This window comes from Gadus macrocephalus, chromosome 3 (genome assembly GCF_031168955.1).
Source record: "Gadus macrocephalus chromosome 3, ASM3116895v1".
In the NCBI taxonomy this organism is placed as follows: Eukaryota; Metazoa; Chordata; class Actinopteri; order Gadiformes; family Gadidae; genus Gadus; species Gadus macrocephalus.
In genome coordinates this window covers 12,853,400-12,875,443 of record NC_082384.1, presented here as the reverse complement: position 1 = coordinate 12,875,443, position 22,044 = coordinate 12,853,400, and the positions used below count along the sequence as shown (strand labels likewise).

At 46.6% G+C, this 22,044-nt stretch overlaps 2 protein-coding genes and 1 long non-coding RNA gene across 5 annotated transcripts in view; all 3 read left to right on the top strand.

The window, feature by feature from the left end:
- pkn1a (protein kinase N1a) overlaps window positions 1-4,646 on the top strand; it is a 41,777-nt gene extending 37,131 nt beyond the window's left edge. For both annotated transcript variants that reach the window (XM_060046205.1, XM_060046204.1), the window contains exons 19-23: window positions 73-149; window positions 1,363-1,505; window positions 1,622-1,729; window positions 1,933-2,013; window positions 2,339-4,646. In XM_060046205.1, the coding sequence (XP_059902188.1) occupies window positions 73-149; window positions 1,363-1,505; window positions 1,622-1,729; window positions 1,933-2,013; window positions 2,339-2,542 (613 nt within the window). In that variant the 3' untranslated portion in view covers window positions 2,543-4,646. The remainder of the gene's footprint in view (window positions 1-72; window positions 150-1,362; window positions 1,506-1,621; window positions 1,730-1,932; window positions 2,014-2,338) is intronic.
- A 586-nt stretch (window positions 4,647-5,232) lies between these two features.
- map2k7 (mitogen-activated protein kinase kinase 7) lies at window positions 5,233-17,085 on the top strand. 2 transcript variants are annotated; one of them, XM_060046229.1, is made up of 12 exons: window positions 5,233-5,504; window positions 6,678-6,725; window positions 9,599-9,737; window positions 10,705-10,771; window positions 10,934-11,047; window positions 11,499-11,618; window positions 11,716-11,823; window positions 12,015-12,194; window positions 12,616-12,696; window positions 13,449-13,591; window positions 13,723-13,768; window positions 13,916-17,085. In XM_060046229.1, exons 1-12 carry the CDS (start codon window positions 5,381-5,383, stop codon window positions 14,057-14,059), a joined length of 1,314 nt encoding a protein of 437 aa, XP_059902212.1. In that variant the 5' UTR covers window positions 5,233-5,380; the 3' UTR covers window positions 14,060-17,085. The 2 variants fall into 2 exon arrangements, with proteins under 2 accessions (XP_059902212.1, XP_059902213.1); XM_060046230.1 differs by lacking the exon at window positions 6,678-6,725 and having other exon boundaries at window positions 5,244-5,504.
- A 1,702-nt stretch (window positions 17,086-18,787) lies between these two features.
- Window positions 18,788-21,408, top strand: LOC132453445 (uncharacterized). Its single transcript, XR_009524702.1, has 2 exons — window positions 18,788-19,164; window positions 19,209-21,408. It is a non-coding gene; the product is annotated as an uncharacterized LOC132453445 (long non-coding RNA).
- The last annotated feature ends 636 nt before the right edge of the window (window positions 21,409-22,044 follow it).

Genomic DNA, 22,044 nt, shown 5'->3' with positions numbered 1-22,044 from the left:
TTTTCAACATTTTACTCTTAGTTCCTTCCTAACACATCAGTCTCATGCTTGGTTACTCTTGTTATGCTCCAGAGACCTCAAGCTGGACAATCTGCTGCTGGACAAAGATGGCTACGTCAAGATCGCCGACTTTGGCCTTTGTAAAGAAGGTGGGTGTGGATGACTCTTTTCAAATTTGCATTTCATCGCAAATTATGTGGTGTTTTTCTTGGTTGCAATGTCACATTGCAAGGTAATACTTTACAATACGGGTGCATTTATTAACCATTCATTAGCATAGGTTAACTCAGAGGTAATTAGCAATGAACTATTTTAAGGTTAGGTTTAGTGAGTTAGGCTCATATATATAACTCATATATAATTGAATACCTTAGTTAACCAGGATTATGAAGACAATTGATACACGTGAACACATTAGTACATTTTTACTAGACCATTTGTCAAAAGTTAATTGTTAGTTAATGCTTATAAGTGCATTTGCTAATGTTGGTTAATGATAAAGTGTAAACCCCTGTGGGAAGTTGATTGATGTGAAATACTGGGGTGGAGTTTTAAGTTTCTGGGACCTGGAATGTCCACCCTGGCTGAGGTTGGAATCTATCGTTTTGTTTGGCGTCTTTTTATACTTCTTTTGTCCACATCTGGTATAAATACATAATTTATTCTTTCACTTTGTTTCCTTTCATCTGCACTTTCTCACCAACTACAACGCCCTCCATCTCTATCTCCCTTTATCTGTCTCCCTCCATCCCTGTCTCCCTCCATCCCTGTCTCCCTCCATCTCTGTCTCCCTCCATCTCTATCTCCCTTTATCTGTCTCCCTCCATCCCTGTCTCCCTCCATCTCTGTCTCCCTTTATCTGTCTCCCTCCATCCCTGTCTCCCTCCATCTCTGTCTCCCTCCATCCCTGTCTCCCTCCATCTCTATCTCCCTTTATCTGTCTCCCTCCATCCCTGTCTCCCTCCATCCCTGTCTCCCTCCATCTCTGTCTCCCTCCATCCGTCTCCCTCCATCTCTATCTCCCTTTATCTGTCTCCCTCCATCCCTGTCTCCCTCCATCCCTGTCTCCCTCCATCCCTGTCTCCCTCCATCTCTGTCTCCCTCCATCTGTCTCCCTTTATATCTTCTCCATCAATATCGGTCTCTCTTCATCTCTCTCTGTATACCTCTAACTATGTCTCTTTGCTGATCTCCCTCTCTCTCTCTCTCTCTGTCTGTGTGTGTGTGTGTGTGTGTGTGTGTGTGTGTGTGTGTGTGTGTGTGTGTGTGTGTGTGTGTGTGTGTGTGTGTGTGTGTGTGTGTGTGTGTGTGTGTGTGTGTGTGTGTGTGTGTGTGTGTGTGTGTGTGTGTGTGTGTGTGTAGGGATGGGTTATGGTGATCGGACCAGTACATTCTGCGGGACCCCAGAGTTCTTGGCCCCGGAGGTGCTGACAGACACCTCGTACACCCGCGCCGTGGACTGGTGGGGGCTGGGGGTCCTCATCTATGAGATGCTGGTGGGCGAGGTGAGGAAGAACACGCAGAAACACATCACACACTCACACCATGCAAGAATCCAACGATGAAATTGCAGCTCCCATAAGAATGGCAGGGTTGATCGTGTGTGTGTGTGTGTGTTTAGTCCCCGTTTCCAGGTGACGATGAGGAGGAGGTGTTTGACAGCATTGTGAACGATGAAGTGCGCTACCCACGCTTCCTCTCCACTGAGGCCATAGGCATAATGAGGAGGGTAAGAACAGACGCACACACAGACAGACGCTGTCTAGGCCGGAAAACCGAACACAAATGCATTACAAACTGACTGCATACACACGCATACATAAGATGTTGTCATATACAGTACATCTCACACTCGCGTTCAAACCCAGCACTTGCAAATGTGTGTGTGTGTGTGTGTGTGTGTGTGTGTGTGTTTGTTTGTGTGTGGACCAGCTGCTGAGGAGGAACCCTGAGAGACGGCTGGGCTCCGGGGAGAAAGATGCAGAGGAGGTGAAGAAGCAGCCCTTCTTCAAGGTAAGGACCGACATCCGCTCGAGTAGCTAACCCACAGCAGTTCCTTAAAGCAAGACAATGGGAAAGATGTAATCGTGTGTGTGTGTGTGTGTGTGTGTGTGTGTGTGTGTGTGTGTGTGTGTGTGTGTGTGTGTGTGTGTGTGTGTGTGTGTGTGTGTGTGTGTGTGTGTGTGTGTGTGTGTGTGTGTGTGTGTGTGTGTGTGTGTGTGTCTTTGCACTGTCTTACTTCCTTCCTCTTTTCCTTCTCCCCGCCCCCCCTTTGCTCAACCACTACCTGCCTCCCCCTCCTGCCTCCCTCTCCCCTCCCCCACCTGCCTCCCTGCAGTCCATGGACTGGGAGGCGCTGCTCCAGAGGAAGCTCACCCCTCCCTTCGTGCCGCGCATCGCGGGCAAGGAGGATGTCAGCAACTTCGACGAGGAGTTCACCACCGAGGCGCCATCCCTCACGCCGCCGCGAGAGCCCCGCACGCTCTCCCGCAAGGACCAGGACAGCTTCCGGGACTTTGACTACGTCTCCGACCTCTGCTAGTTTGAGCCCGCGTGGAGGGGGCTGATGCTGGGTCAAAGGTCACCGGCTGTGGCAGGGGGGTCTGGGTTTTAGTTGAGGGCAGGGGTGGGGTGGTTGTTATGTGATCCTTGTGGAGAGTTTTAGGGGGGGGTGGGGGGGTTCAGTCCGGGTGGGTGTGGTTCTGACCATCGTGGGCGGACGGTGTCCTTTGACGTGTGGGAGTTTTCGCTCCACCTGCCACCCCGCTGTGAATGAATGGGGACAAACTGGTGTGTGTGTGTGTGTGTGTGTGTGTGTGTGTGTGTGTGTGTGTGTGTGTGTGTGTTCTTTCTCTGGACCGACAACAGAGATGTGGACACAGGCACAGATGACTTGCGGCGTTGTGTCAGGAGACAAGATGGCTGCCATGAAAATGAAGTACTATCAAAATCACACGCAAAAACAGTTATTAGTATCTGATTGATAAGTATCTGATCCTTTTTGTTTTCTTCAGGACTATAAAGTGATTTTCTTTTTATTTTCTATTCACACCAACGGCTGCTGTCATAAAACCAGTTGGTAGAACAGTATCATGCAAACATTGCATTTTCACTCGCCAGTGATTATCCTCCTCTGCCTGTATGGGGTAGTCTGTCTAGCTATGAATCAGAGACCCTCAGTCTTTCTGTAACGTTTTATAGAAGGCAGATCTGTGTGACATGGCCTCCTAGCCCGATGCCTTACATTTCTACTCGCCCACAAAAAAGCTTCATTTTTTTTTCTCTGTTTTCTTGTAAATGTTGCGATTGTCCAAGAATGCAATAAGTGATTTGCGAATGTGAGAAAATAAGTGTTTATACATGGTTGTTCTTAATGGAGCAGAGCGAAATCGATTTCAAAACAAACTAAAGCTTGGAGGAGTTTGGACTCAATATCTCATAAAAGGACCTAGACTTGTATCGTGACGACGGCGCCGCTGAAAACGCCGGCACACGCGTGCTGTCTTATGTGTTGGGGTGAAGAACCACTATTCCAGGTTGTTGACCCTCTGTCAGGAGAAAGAGGTCTCGTTTGTTTAACTGTTGCTCTTCTCTACACATTTCCTATTTTTCTTATTTGAGGTTTTAGTTTCTCTGCCCCAAAGGCAGGACGATGAGTCTTGTTCTTTTATTTTTATTATTATGGAACCCTTCAAAATGTTGCATACATATCGCTGCTTAATGGGGAAATATAGCGCCTTAGGCCCATGCCTACTCTGTCTACCTTTTAAAATAAACACAAAATCACGAGCCGTAACCAGCAGGAAAAAGATGTGGGCATGCATTTTAATTCACATGCCATTGGGGGAAATTGATCTGACCTAAAAATTCAGGTCAAAATGTTGATTACCCAAGACGCAGAATTCTGTTGCTCTGATGAAACCTGAGCTTTGATGATTTGTAGCTCATGTTGCAGGAGTTCCTCTACCTGACCCCTCTTTATAGAAAGGCATTACGAGCGATACTGAAGAACTGCCTTGAAATAAAAGCTTGATGGTGTTTTAGTGTATTATTATGACTGGTAGTTACCTGTAGCCTACTGCTATTGTAGAGGAAGTAAGCTATTTGCCGACAATCCCACCCAGGTGAAAAGAAAACAAACTGGTCTTGGCAAAGTTCTTAGAAACAGCTTGCCACGTCTTTTAATTGTCATGTTTCCCATTGTGGCGATACCATCTCCATTGTTCTGTAGTCTACTAATGTGAATCTTGGCGTTCAATGCAAGTGCTCTTGGAAAAACGGTTTCTTCAGGAGCAAAGACAAGTCATTATTAGGTGGGTGGGATAAGCAATATTGTATCAACTTTTGTGTGTGAATTTGTTCAGTGATTATTGCATTCTTGCTGTTCATTCTTTACCACATGAGATACTAAAAAAAATCATTTTCAGGATTCTTGATGAACAATTGTCCGTAATCCTGAGTCTGTGGCCTGGTTCATTTGTTTTCCGTGGAATTCAGGCTCTGCTATCCTAAATCCTTGTCTGTGTCAGTTGTTGTTCAACTGTATGTATAACAATGTGAGCCGGATTCCTCTTGTGTACGACAATACAAAATTGTGTGAAAGTATGACAAGTGTATTTTATAAAGTTATTTTTCGGTCAGAAGGACATGGCCTAGGATTGGTATTGTGTTTTAAACCATTTATCTGAAAAGTCTCACTTGGAAAGTTTCTGCAGCAACCGCTTGTCGGATCAGTTTGTAAGGGTCAGGACATGCCCTGTAGCTTACAGAACAGGTCCCACGGGCCTGCTTCTGAATTGTAGGTGATTAAGAGTACTCAATGCGTGTCGAGTTCTAGAGAAATACTCTATAAACTTGCTAAACGTTGTCTTCAAAACTAGTAACGTGCAAGAATTAGCCTGGTTACTTATCGGCTCATTTTAAGAATATAACTAGCTTGTAGTGTAAAGAGAAAAATGTTGCCAGAGGGACCCTGGACGCAACATTCATCTGTTTGTGTCCAGCTGACAGATTCTCCATATAATGCATCATTCTCATAACTATGCAGTATGGTCTCACTGCAATCTATAATTGGAAGTGATGGCTTTCGAAACCACTAGCCTCACCACTTTGTGTCCATAAACAGTGAGACAGTGCTTCCAAAAAATAAAAATCTAAGCCAAGGTGTGTTTTCTAAAGCGGCAAGATCCCCGCGTGTTGAACTCTAGGCTGGACTGTCAGTGTCAGAGGGAACAGGACAGGGAGATCGGTGGTCCCACTGCTGCACTGCGATTTTGTTGCTGTCCTCTAGTCTGCCTCCCCTGCATGACTATCATTGTGAGTTGGCCAGAGAGGGGAGTCAAGAGCTCGGTGATCACTCGATGCTGTTCAATTTTTCAAGATGTCGTCGCTGGAACAGAGGCTCTCGAGAATCGAGGAGAAACTAAAACAAGAGAATAATGATGCTCGCCGGAGGATCGACCTTAATATAGACATGAGTCCACAGCGATCACGTCCAAGACCAAGTAAGTGTCCATTTGGAAGAGAATGGGGACGTGTAACAGAATACGAGGAAAGATCGCAGAGCATAGGGCGAAGAGGAGAGGGGGTGTTTTGCTGGTGTTACCTTTTCATGCTAACTGGCTAGCTACATAAACAAACGCCAGCTATGCTTTGTTGTGAGTCTGGCGATCTTCAAAAACCCCTAAATGAATGGTCATGGTTGTGTATAGGTTATATTTGACCATATTAAACGGATGGCAACCGTTTTGTGACATGTCAAACGGACTGGCACCCTGAAGTGTGTTCAGGTTGTTGTCGGCTCCGCACCAGCTCGTCTCGGCTGCAGGCCCCCGCCGCAATGTCGGGTTTGAACGTTGTTATTCCTTCTTGGATAATTACATATAATTGATTGGGACGCATATGACGTTTAGTTATATTTGCACTAGATGTGTAGCGCTGACACAAAATAGATTTTAAAAGGGAATTGATTTATATTTCAATAATCGACCGGAGGAGCGACGCGGTAGCAATAGCTAGCTTGAACCATAGCTTTAGCTCACATCGGCTAGATAGAGGTACACTCCTGTGAATACAACGTCTAGTTTCACCAGATATGCAGAAAGGAGAAACAAATTCGGTCGGATGACTGTTCGCGATAACGATCGTGTTTTGAGATTATGCGCGCACTCGCCAAGCCACCACCCTGGCCCTCCAAGTAATGAGGAGCTGCACTCGCTGTCAGTATCAACGAAACTGCTGATCGTGGCAACCAAGTGTGTTTTGATGCACGTTCGGGTTAACTATCCATTCGACTTGAGCAGTATGCAATCTCTCCAATAAATACGACCTATGTTGCATTGTGGTAGGTTCATACCTGGAACCATTTCATTTCATATGGGGAACTTGAGTGCTATTACTTTTTCTTTCATTCCTTGATGAACGGTGTTCTGGCGTTATTCCAAGAAATTTGTTTTATTGATAAATTGGCTGTATGGATTATGAACAAAGGTGTGTGTGTGTGTATACTGTATATGTCTGTGTTGAATGTGTCTTTCAAAGTTGTTGGTTACATTTGGCGTACACAGTGAGCGAACAAGGTGTGTGTGATGGTTTGCGGAGTGTGTGTGTCTGGTGTGGTTCTGCCCGACTGGGGAGTAATGTGTGGGTGTGTGTGTGTATATTTTCTCTCCGTCCAGTCATCGTGATCCAGCTCTCTCCTGCTCCAGCCCCCTCCCAGCGTGCAGGTATCATTCAATCATCTCTGCCACTGCACCCCTCTCCCCTGTTCTTTCTCTCTCTCGCCCATCCTCCTGTATTCCATTCCCACTCATCTAGCTGTTAGCGTCACATTTTAAAACACAGGTGTGATGTGTGTGTAAACAACACCTGCTCTCTTCTTAAGTACCACCCAGTACTTATATTTATAAATTATAATACATGTTGCACATTTATCCTCATCTTAGTGTAGTCTATCCGTTGTAATGTAACGACATGTTAATCTCCGTTCAAGTATTATTTAAAAATCTTTATAGTATTATTTGTACATCTTTTTCATTTATGCAGATCAGCACAGTGCCATAGTAGTGCCACAAGGTCTCCAAAAAGAGTAATAGATCATGATCCGCAGTAATTAATGCAACAGGGAGGAGATGTAGCTTCTCCACATAGTCTGTTGCCGTATAGAAAACACCTCGCATACCTATTAGGGAAAGAAGCGGTGACTGTAAAAACCACGTCTTGTGGAGTTCATTGCCTTTAATTATTGCAGATTCAGTGATGGGTTCCAATACTCCCCCACCCATCCCCTTTAAACTCTGACCTCTAACACTAAAATCTCTTCCCCTCTCTTCCATGCCCTCTTCCCCCCCCTCTGTGTCTGTGTGCTCCTGTGTACCTGTGGCAGGGCAGTGTTGTGTGTACATGCGTTGGTTAAGATAATTAACCCTTGTTTTGATGGAGGCAGAGAATCACGTTGCATGTGGCTTTTTCTGCACAGCACGATGTGTACCGGGTATGTTTCGTTTGACACAATCTCTAATCCAGCATCCCCACTGGCTTGGCCTCAGAACGGCTGTGACTGCTCTGGGCGCTCTCTTTCTCTCTCTCTCTCTCTCTCTTTCTCTTTCTCTCTCTCTCTTTCTCTCTCACTCTCTCTCTCTCTCTCTCTCTCTCTCCCTCTTGCAAGGTCTCTTTTCCTACTCGTTTGACCGCTTGATGACTTTACCTCCCTAAATGTCTCTCGTCGGACGCCCCACTCAGTCTCTGTTTTGACAATTGTGGCTGCTCCTTCCTCCTCTTCTCCTTCTACTCAGCAGATGCCGTTTGTTCGTCCGCACCACAGACACTCTCTCTTCTCTCCTCCTTTGATCGCTCCATGCGAGCGACACGGCAGCGTCTTTCGTGCGCACGTTTTGTCACATGTGTCAAGTTCTGTTTTCGCTCGCTCTCTGTCTTCGCTCAGTCTGTAAAGTTGTCTGTCGTTCCGGAGCCAACTCAAGCTGTGTTGTGAACTGCCAAAAGACTCGGGGACCTACTCGTTGAGTCTCTCAGTGTCTCTAACCCCACCTCCTGGCTAAAGCATTACCTCCCTACAGGTACAGGACGGTCCAGGCAAGTGGATGGGTGTGGGCCAGAACTCACCTCTCAGAGACCTATCTGCCACAAATGTTCTATCTATATGCAAACTGATTCTTGCTGTGCAGATTTTGAAGCCACCAACAGAACAGATGTGGGTGGATGGGTTTAGATATGAGGGTCATCGGAGGGCAGTGGTATTCAACAGTGAGACAAAAAGGGATTTATAGCCAGGGTTAAGCCCACAATCCACAACTGTGATGCAAGCAGAGCAACCCAAGCGATAACGACGACATGGCTTGTGGGTGCGGTACAGGCCATCCACGGGAGTCAGGTTTATGGCCCCGGGGAAGAGATTGCTTTGCCACGCAATGCTTACGCGTTGTAATGCTCGCGGCCATTGATTCTGTTCTGGCTAATACGCTAATGAAGATGACGCTGTGTGGGTGAAGTGGTGGGCAGGATGTAGAAGCATGATGTGGATGAGATTTACGCTCCTGGTTTAAACTTTAGGTGTATTGCTGCCTCCACCGCGCCCTGCCGCGCCGCTGGTCTGGCCTGGGTGTGGTACTACTGGCCCGCTGTGCATGACAGCTCCTCGCTAACACCCTACTACCGCCCACTGGCTCCTTGTTTGTTGCCTCTTTTGAACTCCTCTGGGGGCTTACAAGGGTCTCCAGAGTCAAACAGGCCGGGTCACTCATGCATTTCACCACTTGGCTTTGAACGCCGTGTTTCGCTTTTATGGGGCCCAGGACTTGTTTGCGCGGCGTCCATGTTTTTAATGGTGCATAATATTTCCTCAGTCTGCGTTTTGAGATGGGTACGGCCTCTCTGGGTGAAGAGCTGGGTGCTGTGGTACAAATCCAATAACACTTTACTTTTTTTTTTACAAAATGTAATTTATTATAAATCACTAACTATTAAATGAGGGGAAAAATATACACCCATTTGTTACACGGTTAAGTTGTCCAAGGAACATTTCTTAACGATAAGGTAGGTACAATGACTCAATGTTTAATCCCGGTTAATTAAAGAAAAATAAACAAAACAAAACGACCCTTACAGTAACGTAGTACATGACTGGCCATACGGCTTATCGCCTACCTATCTGTGGCGATAACCAGTTAACCAACATATCAATCAGTATGTCAATGGCTAGTCCATGCCAATTGGAATTAAGCAAGGCGAATATAGAAGTAGAAGGACTCGCTTGACACAGACTGGGTTGTATTTCGCTCCTGTGTCCCTCCCCACGACCTGTACTCGTACTCGCTCAAGCCATGAAACACAACCATGTGAAGACACAAAGTAAACCTTCCTCTAAGTGTAGCGCCAAGAGTTTGGCAAGAAAGTCAAACGGTGCAGAATACTTTGGAGAGAAGGGGAAAAGAGCTCCAGGGTTGTCATTACATGCGGCTCCCTCTTTGTTTAAGGCAAGCCCGAGCCTGTCCTCTGTCTGTCTTGCTCTCTGCAGCCCTGTCTCTAACCCCCTGTGCCCCCCCCCTCCCCCCTCCCCCCTCCCCCCTCCCCCCTCCCCCAGCGCTCCAGCTGCCCCTGACCAACGATGGGGGGAGCAGGTCGTCGTCCTCGGAGAGCTCGCCCCAGCACCACCCCAGTCGCCCCCGCAACATGCTCAACCTGCCCACGCCCCAGTACGTCCTGCAGAAGAGCCTGGAAAAGTAGGTACACACACACACACACACACACACACACACACACACACACACACACACACACACACACACACACACACACACACTTAAATGCTTTTATTCTGATCGAAATTTTACAAAGAAGGGGAACAACATCCAAACATTTTGGGAAGAAAAGATTGACAATGGAGCAGGTTCATCAAGCTTACATGCCTTTACAAGACCTACATGATAAGTTAAGGGGCCATTCACACTAGGGCCGTTTGCCTGTTCCGTGCTGCAGGAAGATTCAGCACGATTCCCCCCCTCCCCCCGCTGGCCCGTGGTCACGCTGCTCCCAAAGGCCGTGGCCTGGGCACGTTTGCTCCTTCATACATGCGTCATCACGTCGTAATACGATAAATACGTCATCACCAAGCGTGGTGTCCAGTTGCGACTGAATGCTGTCGTCGGCCCAAATTTCAAGTAAACACTCGACTTCACTATCGCACCAACGTAAACCCACTCGTGAACCGCTTGCCGCCATTATTTAAAATGATTTTTGTGGGGAAGTAGGGCATGGACCTATAAAGAAAGAAGGGACTACGTCATCCAGCTCACGTTGCGTATCCACGCGTGTGCGCGTGTCATCTCATTAGCATCTGTACTTTGGCCACGGCACACCTCTTCCAAGTGTGCCGTGGCCAAGGGGCTGTTCCGTGCTGGAATACGGTTGCCGTGGTCACACTAGCAAAACGTTCTAGACTTTAGTATGCATATGAGCTCGGGCACGGTGCTGCGGCCCTAGTGTGAGTGGCCCCTAAGTTATTACACCCAATGGATCAACAAAACATCTTTGTCTCCAGATTTGCATAATACCTAAGGTGGCTGAAGCAGAGCAACGTCTAGCCAATCTTTTGGCTTCATTCTTGTGAAACCCCGCAACACAGACACAGACACAGACACAGAGAGAGAGATAGCATCCCTGAAATGGAGTCTGTGCTTGGTTCTGCAGTGCGGAGATTGACCAGAAGCTTCAGGAGATCATGAAACAGACGGGCTATCTAAAGATCGACGGTCAGGTGAGATGAACTGAACACACACAACATATGAATAATCTCATGTTGGTTAGTTTTGTATTTGAGATTCCTCAACATTGACAGGGCCTTTAGCACCCCTACGGTAACTGACTGAATGTAATACCAGCATTAGTAATCTATTTATTTATGCATGTTTCCCCACAGCGCTATCCAGCTGAGGTATCAGACCTGATCAGCGAGGGCGAGATTGGCAGTGGAACTTGTGGTCAGGTCTTTAAGATCAGATTCAAGAAAACGGGCCACGTCATCGCAGTCAAGGTAGGGCTGGCCCCTATCTCTGATGTAAAGCAGCATCCGATCATTTATGACCAATAGGGCGCAGATGTCCACTTTCTCTTTCTTTCTTGCACTCTCTCTTGTACTATCCTCTCCTTCTTTGTGTGTCCCTGTGGTGCATTTCCTCACTCCCTCCCTCTCATTCGCCTGATTGGTTCAGCCCACACTGATTCCCTAATTACAGCACACACATTCTTCCTTTTTATATCGGGAGATAGCTTAATTGTAGTCATCGTGCTGTTTAACAATTAGCAAGCGCTCCGATGCAAAGCACAAGTACTTCACACATGGACTCACTACTGCTTGGATCCTTTAAAGTCTCTTGTGTTTCTCTTGCTTTTTGCGGTTGAGTTCATTTGTTTTGCGTAGACTTGTTCTTATTTACAGTGTTCTCTGGTAACTCAATGTGGTATGTTTTTTTTGGTGTCACCAGCAAATGCGTCGCACTGGAAACAAGGATGAGAACAAGAGGATCCTGATGGACCTGGATGTAGTGCTGAAGAGTCACGACTGTCCGTACATCATTCAGTGCTATGGCGCCATAGTTACCAACGTAAGCACACACACACATGCACACTAATGTTCAGAGGAGGAGCTCAACGCCTTATTGGATTGGAATACTGATTGTGTTTGTGTGTGTGTGTGTGCAGACGGATGTGTTCATCGCCATGGAGTTGATGGGAACGTGTGCTGAGAAGCTGAAAAAGAGGATCCAGGGGCCGATGCCGGAGCGCATTCTGGGAAAAATGACTGTGGCGGTAAGCTGTGTGTGTGTGTGTGTGTGTGTGTGTGTGTGTGTGTGTGTGTGTGTGTGTGTGTGTGTGTGTGTGTGTGTGTGTGTGTGTGTGTGTGTGTGTGTGTGTGTGTGTGTGTGTGTGTGTGTGTGTGTGTGTTCTGGTCAAGATCTAACACTTGAGTTTGGGTGACGTGCGTGTATTTCTCCTCCCAGATCGTGAAGGCGCTGCTGTACCTGAAGGAGAAGCACGGCGTGATCCACCGGGACGTGAAGCCCTCCAACATCCTGCTGGACGACAAGGGCCAGATCAAACTGTGTGACTTTGGCATCAGCGGGCGGCTGGTGGACTCCAAGGCCAAGACACGCAGCGCCGGCTGTGCTGCGTACATGGCAGTGAGTCAACACACGGGCCCAGATGGCCACACACACACACACACACACACACACGCCCAGAAGGCTGCGCGCACAACCAGACCAAGATGCACACGCGCAGGCACACACACACACACACACGCACACGCACACATGTATGCAGGCGCATGCACAGAGTACCCAGATGGATACATAAACACAGAGATGGAAACTTCCAAGTTCAGAACATTTAATTTGGTCCCAGCATGTGAGTCAACCCTCTGGATTGGCTAGCTGGTGTAATCCAGGAGTCGGCTGAAGGCTCACTTGCATTGGGTGAAAGGAAACGCATGGCAGGACCTTTTTTTAGTTTCTGAACATGGAATTGTCTGTCCCAGGTTGTGGAGATGTTTTGCAGTCCTTATGTACTCACAGACCCCCCTGTAATAATGTGTGTCTGCAGCCTGAGAGAATAGACCCTCCAGACCCCAGCAAGCCAGACTACGACATCCGGGCCGATGTGTGGAGCTTGGGCATCTCTCTGGTAAGACGTGGACCTCTTGGACTTACACTGGGTGTATGCTAGCATTACTGTAGTGGTCACTACATGGCACGTAACATGTTGGAGCTTGGCAGTATTAATATCAAGGCTTCCAAGAAATATTGGGTGGGTATGGCGCATTTCCTTCCGGGGTGCGGGTCGGTTCGGAGAGGTTTGGTGGAGTAGTGAAGGTGCGGTTCGGAGCAGCTCGCGTTTCGAGCGCCGACAGTACCCTTATGGTAGGGGGGGCTTGAAGCCGGATGGCGATAGCCGCGGCAGCTACGTTAGCATTGTGACCTCGTAGCAGCCTGACGGAGTGTAGCCTGCTAATAAATCCAAGGAAAAAGAAGAACGCGCACAAAGATCAACAATGTAGGTCATCCAAGGAGGAACGGCAAACTTTTGCGCGACATTTTCTTCAATTAACGAAGCTTTCGCCGTTTTCTAGAAACACCTCGCGGATAATGTGTTTGTTTATTATTATCCCCCTGTCGCACGGAAGTGCGATTCTGTCAACCAATCCACGGTCGGCGCGTGTAGCTTGAACTTTCCGGCACCCTATTCAGGCGTCTCAGTACCCCAACGGAGGAGAACTGCGAGACGAGTACGGCTCAATACGGCTCAGTCCGGGTCACTCCCACTTTTGGCGGTGGAAACGCGACCCGTGCCGCACCTTTGCGAACTGAACCGACCTGCACACTCCGTTGGAAACGCGCCATTATTAAATCCAAATGGTGTGTCCTCTTGGCCTGCAGGTGGAGCTAGCCACAGGACAGTTCCCTTACAAGAACTGCAAGACGGACTTTGAGGTCCTCACCAAAGTGCTCCAGGAAGACCCTCCAGTGCTGCCTCACGGCATGGACTTCTCCAACGACTTCCAGTCCTTCGTCAAAGACTGGTGAGACACGCGCAACCACAGACTCAAAACACATCCGCAAAAATTCGCCTCAGACAGGATTCTAAACTAGACGCACTCGGTTCACGCACCAACTGTCAATCCGTGTTGTTTCATGCGTTTTCTTTCCACAGCCTCACAAAGGATCACAGAAAACGGCCCAAATACAACAAACTGCTGGTGAGTCGTGTTTGTTTGCCTCATGAAACGTTTCTCTCTCCAAGATCATGTGTATAAAATGGCCCCCGAAGGACCGTTTCTGGATGGCGCTGAATTGTTTGTTTATACGCGTCTCCCCGGCCGCCCCCCCCCCCCCCCCCCCCCCAGGAGCATAACTTCATCCGGCACTACGAGGTTCTGGAGGTGGACGTGGCCGGCTGGTTCCAGGCGGTCATGGATTGCACCGAGTCCCCCCGCAGCAGCCAGTGTTACAGCCACCAGCACCAGCTGACCTCGGTCTTCAGCAGGTAGCCTGGTCGGGCCTGGCCCTGGACAAGCTCAACATCGGCCTCAGCCCAACGCTACCCGGGTTAGCTTCGGCAGGGCTAGCTAAGGCCAGGCCAGCTTAGGCAGGCCTTGCGTTGGCTTTGAGTGTTTAGCGCTAGCCTAGCCCAGTCTAGGCTTCGTCTTGGCCTACACTAGCCTAGACCGGTGTTAGCCAAGCCTATCATGATCTTAGCCTATCTTTTGGACCCTGGGGAGGGGTGTGTGTGGGGGGGGGGGGGGGGGAGCCGTGCGGTCCGGGTTGTGTTTGAGGAAAGAGGAGAGACTGATGGAGACTGGAGAGTTGAGGCCTCCGGATCAATACATGGACGGACGGATCGGGTGGACGGACGGACAGGTGCAGCAGTAGATCCCTTTAGGGTATTTTAGGGTTTCATTGGTGGTTTTGATTTGTTTCAACTGGACAGGCCGACCTGGTAGGGGTGGAGGGGTCCTTTAGCTAGATTAGACCGGTGTGTCATCACACCTTTCTAACAGAAAATGTACAGCACACTCACACTAATCCGTATAACTCACTGCACTGTTTTGTTTCTACACGTAAATGTTCTCTCGCCGCGTGCAGACACGTACTCGTCTATGTACTAGGGATGTGCATTTCTGGCAAAAATACTATTTCGATATTCGCTGAGAAGCATTTCGAAAATCGGTCGATCAAGAACCCCCCCCCCCCACGCACGCACGCACACACCTCGTATACACGCACACACAATGACACAGGGGGAGGCTTTTATGATTTGTATGAAATCAATCTGTTTATTTCAACAACTGCGCCATCAACATTCAACATTCATCAAAATTATTTCAACGTGGGCTTAGGCAGATAGGCCTACATGCGCCGAAAACACATCGCTATTTATTTTACTGAACACAGCCGGCATGACGGTGAACTAGACACGTCTTTAGCATATGGAAACTATGGCCAAAAAAAATACTTCACACGGTGTGTCTTTTTACAATTTATTTGTTCCCAGCATTCGTAGTGTTGGATCAGCAGAGAAATAGTCCGCCAAAGACGTTCACGTCACTTAGCAACCGAGGACGCTGGGGTTGACGAGTTACCCGACTACTTCTGGAGTGATACGATACGACTTTCCTTGACAGCGGTCATTATATGCTTAGCAACAGTGAATTATCAAAAAGATATTCACCACCGGAAGTTGTGAAGGGCCCATGCAAGTGAACGGAGCGTTCAACAGCATTGAGAAGAGCCGTGTCATAAATAACCAAAGTCACGTTCATTATTCGATATTCTACGTGACTCTGACTATTCGACGATCGTTGCCCATCCCTAGTGTGTACCACACCCTTTGATCCATTGCATTGAAGGATCGCATCGCATCGGTCAACAGCGTAGTCGGCAGACACTGGAACGGAGCCTCAGTGTAGAGTAGAGTGGAGAGGAACCTCTCCCCCCCACTGTGATGGAGGACACACACGACCAGGATAAGGTGTTACTATGAGTCCTATCGTGTGTGTGTGTGTGTGTTATTCAAAGGCAGATTATGTATTTTATACATCTTTTATTTTACTCACTATAACTAACTCATGAGAACAACCAATTACTTTTTTGTAGCCAATATTAACCTTGCACTTAATAATTAAACTGAATTTCTGACAAATATTAACATCCATTAATTTGTTACACGATATTAAGAAATTATGGAAAATACAAAAAAAATTGCATTGCTTTGTAGTAGGTACAGTTGTGTATGGGTTTCTTATGGGTCATTTTATAAGTATTATTATTATTTAAAGCGACACAGAACTCAAAGAGGTTGGAGCGTTGGAGGTGTGGTGTAGAAGAAGAAGAGAGGACAATGTTTAGCTAGCCCACCGTCCGGTTGGGCTAGTGCCAAGCTAAGCTATAAGCTCCAAATCTATGGAGCACACAGTCCAGTATTGACAGCTCAGTGGCAGTTAAGCTGTGGTGGGTCATTCCAAAATAAAAGCCCCCGTGAACAACACCAGGCATAATGCTGATGTGAAGGAATTAAACGTTAAGTGTAGGTCACCTTGGCTGGAAGCCTCATCCCCGTGACCCAGTGATTGGCAGTGGTGTTCAGAGGACGTTAAGGCTCCTCTACCGAGAGTGTTAACACCTGAGGTTGTAGTGTGTTCGGATTAACCAATGGGACATGGCTACACCCATGTTTTGGGTGTACTGTTGGTGTGGAACCTCTGGCCATCCGACAGCGTGACCGCAGTGAGGTTCAGCCCCTGGTCGGTTCTCTGAGCTCTCTGGTGTTGCACCAATGGAGTCCATGGAGCTACTAACCTCCGGCACAGTCACCGCCAAAGTTGACCAGGGAGGACTCGGGAACCCGGAAACCAGATCACCACTAGACACGGAGAGGGCGGGAGAGCCCATGGAACAGGAAAGAACCAGTAAGAGGATTCAGGGGGAGGGAGAGCATAGCACGTTGACCAGTGGTAGAGATGCGTCTAGCTTTGAGGAAGCTAACATTGTCGAAGGGAAGGAGCCGTGTGATGTCAGAGCAGATGATGCACCAGTCAATAGGCTTATGCACAGGACCCACGGGATCCTTTTTATACTAGAACTGGCTTTGGGTCCGTAACAGGATGGACATGCCTCTGATATTATTCTAGGTGGTAGGCTTCCTTTTCGTAGAGCCTGACCTGTTTGATGGGGCTCTTTGTGTGTTGAGGGGTGTTTTCTTCTGCCCCTTGCCTGACTGGTTCTGGTTTATCAGGCTGCTGTAGCATAGCGTTATCCCAACTGGTGCATCGGTGGACTGGAGGGAATCAGAGAAGTTAAGGAAAGTAACAGAACGTCAGTGAAGGGTCTGGGACGGAGCGGCAGGGACAGGATGTTGGACAGCAAGTGGTGGGGGAACGGAGATAGGAAGTGGAAACGTGATGGATTCTGTGTTGCAGGATACTTAAAAAAAAAAAAAAAAATAGCTTTCATGGTGTTACACCGACCTGAAGTGTATGGCTTTAGGGAGTGAGAATCAGTGTCTGTTTTAATGTTTGATCATGTTTACTTTTCTTTTGAGAAAGATATTATTTATTTGCGTTGCTAGTGTACTGCTGCTACTTTGAATTGCTTTAGACTGCTGTCATCTTTTTCCCAAAAGGACAAATACCTTATTTTTTTTTTCAAGCCAAATATGTCAAACCTAATGCAATGTAAACACATGTTACCAAATACTGAGAAGCATCCGAGGGGGAAAGGAGGTTAACTTAAAGTTTTTCGATGAATTCAGAGAAAGGGAAGCGCAAGGAGGTGTATCCAGAGAAACCCGATATATGTCGACACAGAGCCACTAACACACTGCGAACACGCACACAAGCGTGCGTCACCATAGATACAGAAGACCATGTATATCCACCCCACTAGCCGGGAGCAGGGGACTTATGTCTGTCCGTCTGTCTGTCTGTCGGTTCAGATCCAACCCAAACTGACTATTTTTTTTTTTTTTGGGGTTCCGTTTCCTCTGAGGTGGTTCTCGTTCATGTAATGGGGTATCTCAAGTGTACAGTCCTCAATCCTTGCGCCTGTCTGTCCGTCAGTCCACCCATGTCTGTCTGTCTGCGGGGGCCGCCCCCAGCGAACTGTATCACAAGGTCTGTCTACACCAAAGGTGTCCTCTGCTAGAAAAAAAAAAAGAAACGATACGAAAGAGCTGTGGTTTATTGTTATGATGAGCATTGTTGTTGACGTTATATTTGATCACTATGACTACATATAATATATATATCTATGTAAAATCTCTCTATAGCTATGTGTGTCATCTACAGCAAGAGACTGGGGGCCCCCTTCAACATCCAACACACCCGATCCAAAGTGTATCGAACCTAGATTCGAACCGTGGTTACGTTCCACCGCTTCCCGTGGGTCTCAGACATCCTCGCTACGAGAGGTTTAACCGGGAGGGTCTGGCTGTTGTGCTCGGCCTTCCATCCCCTGTAGAGACGGTGAAGAAGTTCCTCCGTTTCCAGCCCGTTAAAAGCTGTGTCCCTCCTGAACTAAAAGAGCCGCACCCCAACAAACCACCGGCTGCACAGATCCAGGTGATGACGTCTATGCCATAGTGTGTATGGAAAGTGACCTGGAGACATAACCTGGAGATCCTGAACGCCCTGGCCCAGAGTGAGCAGGTGCAATAGCCAGTGTTTGACTGTAGGGGGGGCGCTGTCTCTGCAATTCTGTGTTTTATTTTCCTGCACCACTTTAACCGAGTGAGACCTATCCGTACTATACTGTCAGGCATCCAGGTCAGAGCATCACATGGACCCAGTCTCTCCCAGTCTACATTCAATGTTGTTCCGTTGAAGTATCCCTCGACACATACACTCTCTCTAACCCACACACATGCAGACACACTCTAAGACGCTAACAAGCTACTATCTGGGAATCTTGCAAAGGTATCCCCTGTACTGTTGGTGTGTGTGAGTTTATGTAAAAAAAAAAAAAAAAAGACTGATTTACTAACCGGAAAAACAACACGCATGCACCAAATGTATATAGTTACTACTTTCCCATAGGACCCTGTGTGTGTGTGTGTGTGTGTGTGTGTGTGTGTGTGTGTGTGTGTGTGTGTGTGTGTGTGTGTGTGTGTGTGTGTGTGTGTGTGTGTGTGTGTGTGTCCGTCCAGTGCAGGGCCCGCGGTGTACAAAAAAAAAAACAAGACGGCAAGAAACGGTGTATGTGTTTGCCCGCGCTATGCCGAGCGGTGCGTGCGTGTCTCTCTCCATCTGTAAAGTAAACCAAAAACCATTTTCACTATGCAGTCATTCAAAGCACGTCGCGACGCCGCCTCCCGTGTAAATAAGCTACATGTATGGAGATACTAGGGGTCGTGTAGGACGGTGGAGGAGAGTTCCCTTGGGGGGGATCCCGCCTCCCTGCATGTCTGCGCGTGTCCGTGTGTGATTAGCGACGGCACAGAGGGCCAACGAGAGCGTTAAGACTAGACGGACACGCAGCAAGAGGGTTTTGAGGGAGCGGAGCAGGAGCAGTGTGAGGAATGTATTATGGAGCCGGGATGGACCCGGGTGGGCGGGGTTCTGGACCCGGGTGGGCGGGGTTCTGGACCCGGGTGGGCGGGGTTCTGGACCCGGGTGGGCGGGGTTCTGGACGTGGGGACAGCAGGGGAGCGCTTTCAAGTATCAATTGCATGCTATTGTTAATGCTGTAACTGCCATTGGTTTTAAGTTAAGGGCTGGGGATGCAAACAAAAAGTGTATTTTTATTTATTTGGAAGCATATACCGTACCTGTTTTGTGTGTATTTTAGTTTTTTGGAATTGTCAATTGTTTGTATACTTGGAAAGAGACCAAGTACTTTTTTATTTTATTTTGTATTTCGGTGATGTTTGTTTAGTGTTGGAGCACCCGTGGTTCGTTGAGTTGGAGAGTGTTGCTGGGGGAGAGCTGTCCCTCAGCAGAACCTGTCTTGATATCTAGTCTCTTCCCCCCCCCCCCCCCCCCCCACAAACCAATTGGGTCTCTCTCTCCTTTTCCCCGTGTATGTTCAACCACATATGTGAGGGAGGATGTTTTCTTTTGCCAGATTTTTATTTTTATTCCTGTCTACCAAAAGTCTTTATAAATGATTGTTATGATATTATTTTGCTCTTATTTTGTTATATATTGTTGCTATTGTTGTCAATGTTTATTCATTTATTATTATATTATTATTAATAATAATGATATAATTTTTTTTATATTCAGGGAAATTTATTTGACACCAAATTGAACAAAGTAATCAGCAGATCCCTGGTCCCGTTTGGACCCGCTGAACAGCGGGTTTAGGTGGCCAGCTCGGTCCCTTTCTCATTTCCAAAGGTGTGTCTTTTTCAAGCCAGGGAGGACGACTCTAGCGCTCCCCTGGTGGCTTTTTTTAAATGATGATCCCCAATCTTTTACCCCAAACGTGTAACGACAGCTATTATGTTTTTCCGCCTCTGGTCAAATGAAATGTACAACGCCACCAATTGCTGTTTTCGATCCTGTTCTGGAGATGCAGATGGTTATGCTGTTTTTATTTCCCGCTCTCATTCAGTTGATAGCGGTTTACTATTCTTCCTCCCTTGTAAAGGCTCGGTGTGGTGATTCTGGCTTCTCTCATGCTGTGGTAAACAAAGGTTTTTGTTTTAAGGCAGAACTTTAATGAAACATGTTGCACTTGTGATTGTTATTGTTAGGTTGGTTTGGCTTGATTTAAAAGTTTCGAGAGATTAAATGCAGAACTGAGAATTGCTGGGTTGGCATAAGAGTTTTTTGTTTTATTTTCCAGTCTGTTTTTAATCAATCATCGACCTGCGACTAAAGGGGCAGATTATGATTCAATAATGTATTTCCGTTATTTATTGTTCGCTAGTATGTTTGTTTATGACAGTGATATATTCTTCATATCATGTTCGTCATTGTCATTTTAATGTCCTTTAATCAACAGCCAAAAATAATATTCGCCGTTCTCTAGGACACACACACACACACACACACGCACACACGTGTACGTTGTTGTTGTTTAAGTTTGGTTTTTAGACGTTAACTTCCACACCAAATGCACAAAAAAAATTCTAATTTTTTCATATACTCCTTGTTGGCTTATTAACAAGCAAGAAGTGAAAGTTAACTGTTACGTTTTTTTGGACAATGAGCGATTGCTTAAAGCTAGGGTAGGCAATTTATTTAAGAAGCATTTTGTCATATTTGTGGAAAACCTTTGAACGTCCCGAAAGAAATCAAACGCTCTTTAAAAAAAAAAAAAGACATATCCTTTATATTTGGCTTTTGGAGGCCTGTAATAAGCCTGTCCAATTGCATTTGGTCCTATTTAAATGATTGCATCCTGTCAGTCCACCGGCCTATCCGGTGACCTATGCTCACTCTGTTCATGAAAATGTTCATGAAAATGAGCAGAGTCTTCCAGAAGGCTAGGCAGACCCATTGCTAAAGCTAGCAAGCTAGCCATGTGATTCTTCCCAATTGCTCACCCTACGTTTTTAATGGTGTTTCTTTTTAAAGTCTTCAGACACAACTCCCAATCTAAATTGCATGAGCGTCTGGTAAGCAGGTCAGTGATAGGCCTAAACACAGCGGTTCCAGATGTCGGTAGACTTTATTTTCTTGTTTCTATGACACAATGAACCCGGTATCCAGTCATATCGAACTCTACAGCTTTACAGCTCCCTCCTGTTTTCTGTATTTTATTTTTTCCCCGTCCCTCACCAAGGTTCTTCTTAAACAAAAGGAATGCCATTATATTGTGAATACCTCAGGATTTTTTTGGAGAAAAAAATAAATAAAACACTTAAAAATCAAATAAACAAAAAAAATGTTCAAAAGCCAGTGCTGTTTTCTTTCTTCATTTAAATATACTAGTATGATACATGGATTGGTATATGATTACATGCATGCATTATATTTTGTTGAGTGTACATAACAAGTCTGCATACATATCTGTTCTGTAAGATGGGGCATTTAACCGGTTGGAGTTGAGATAATTTAGGTTTTGTTAACTAAGTAAAGTCAAAACTTACAAGTATAAGTCTTGCCTGCTCACATACAAAATTGTTCAGTAAATAACTCTCTGTGGACCCCAGGAGGACTAGCTCATCCCACTTTGGTGACAGCTAATGGGGATCCTTTTAAACATAAAACATTAAACTCTCCCTTTCCACTCATGTAGAATGAAATGAGCAATGAAAATACTAAATGGGAAGTCCAATGCTGCATTCCATTTGGTAGGAATCAGGATCGGATGATTTTGGATTTATTTGGGCCACATACTTCTATGTATTTATAAATTATTTATTCGTGTTTACCCCCAAAACGTTTCCATAAGCCGAAAACATATTTTTCTCGTTACCACATCATATAAAGGCAAGCCTTTACACTATAGCACCTTTTAGAAATTACGTTTCCTTTCAGTCAACGATGCCAATATTGTCCTTCGTCCCAATGCAACAAATGACATAATC

What these genes read in the sequence shown, in the direction of transcription:
- map2k7 (XM_060046229.1), top strand. Translation starts at nt 5,381, where the DNA reads ATGTCGTCGCTGGAACAGAGGCTCTCGAGAATCGAGGAGAAACTAAAA. An exon ending in GGAGCTTGGGCATCTCTCTG is followed by an intron (nt 12,697 to 13,448) that starts GTAAGACGTGGA and finishes CTTGGCCTGCAG; the next exon opens with GTGGAGCTAGCCACAGGACA. An exon ending in CAGTCCTTCGTCAAAGACTG is followed by an intron (nt 13,592 to 13,722) that starts GTGAGACACGCG and finishes TTCTTTCCACAG; the next exon opens with CCTCACAAAGGATCACAGAA.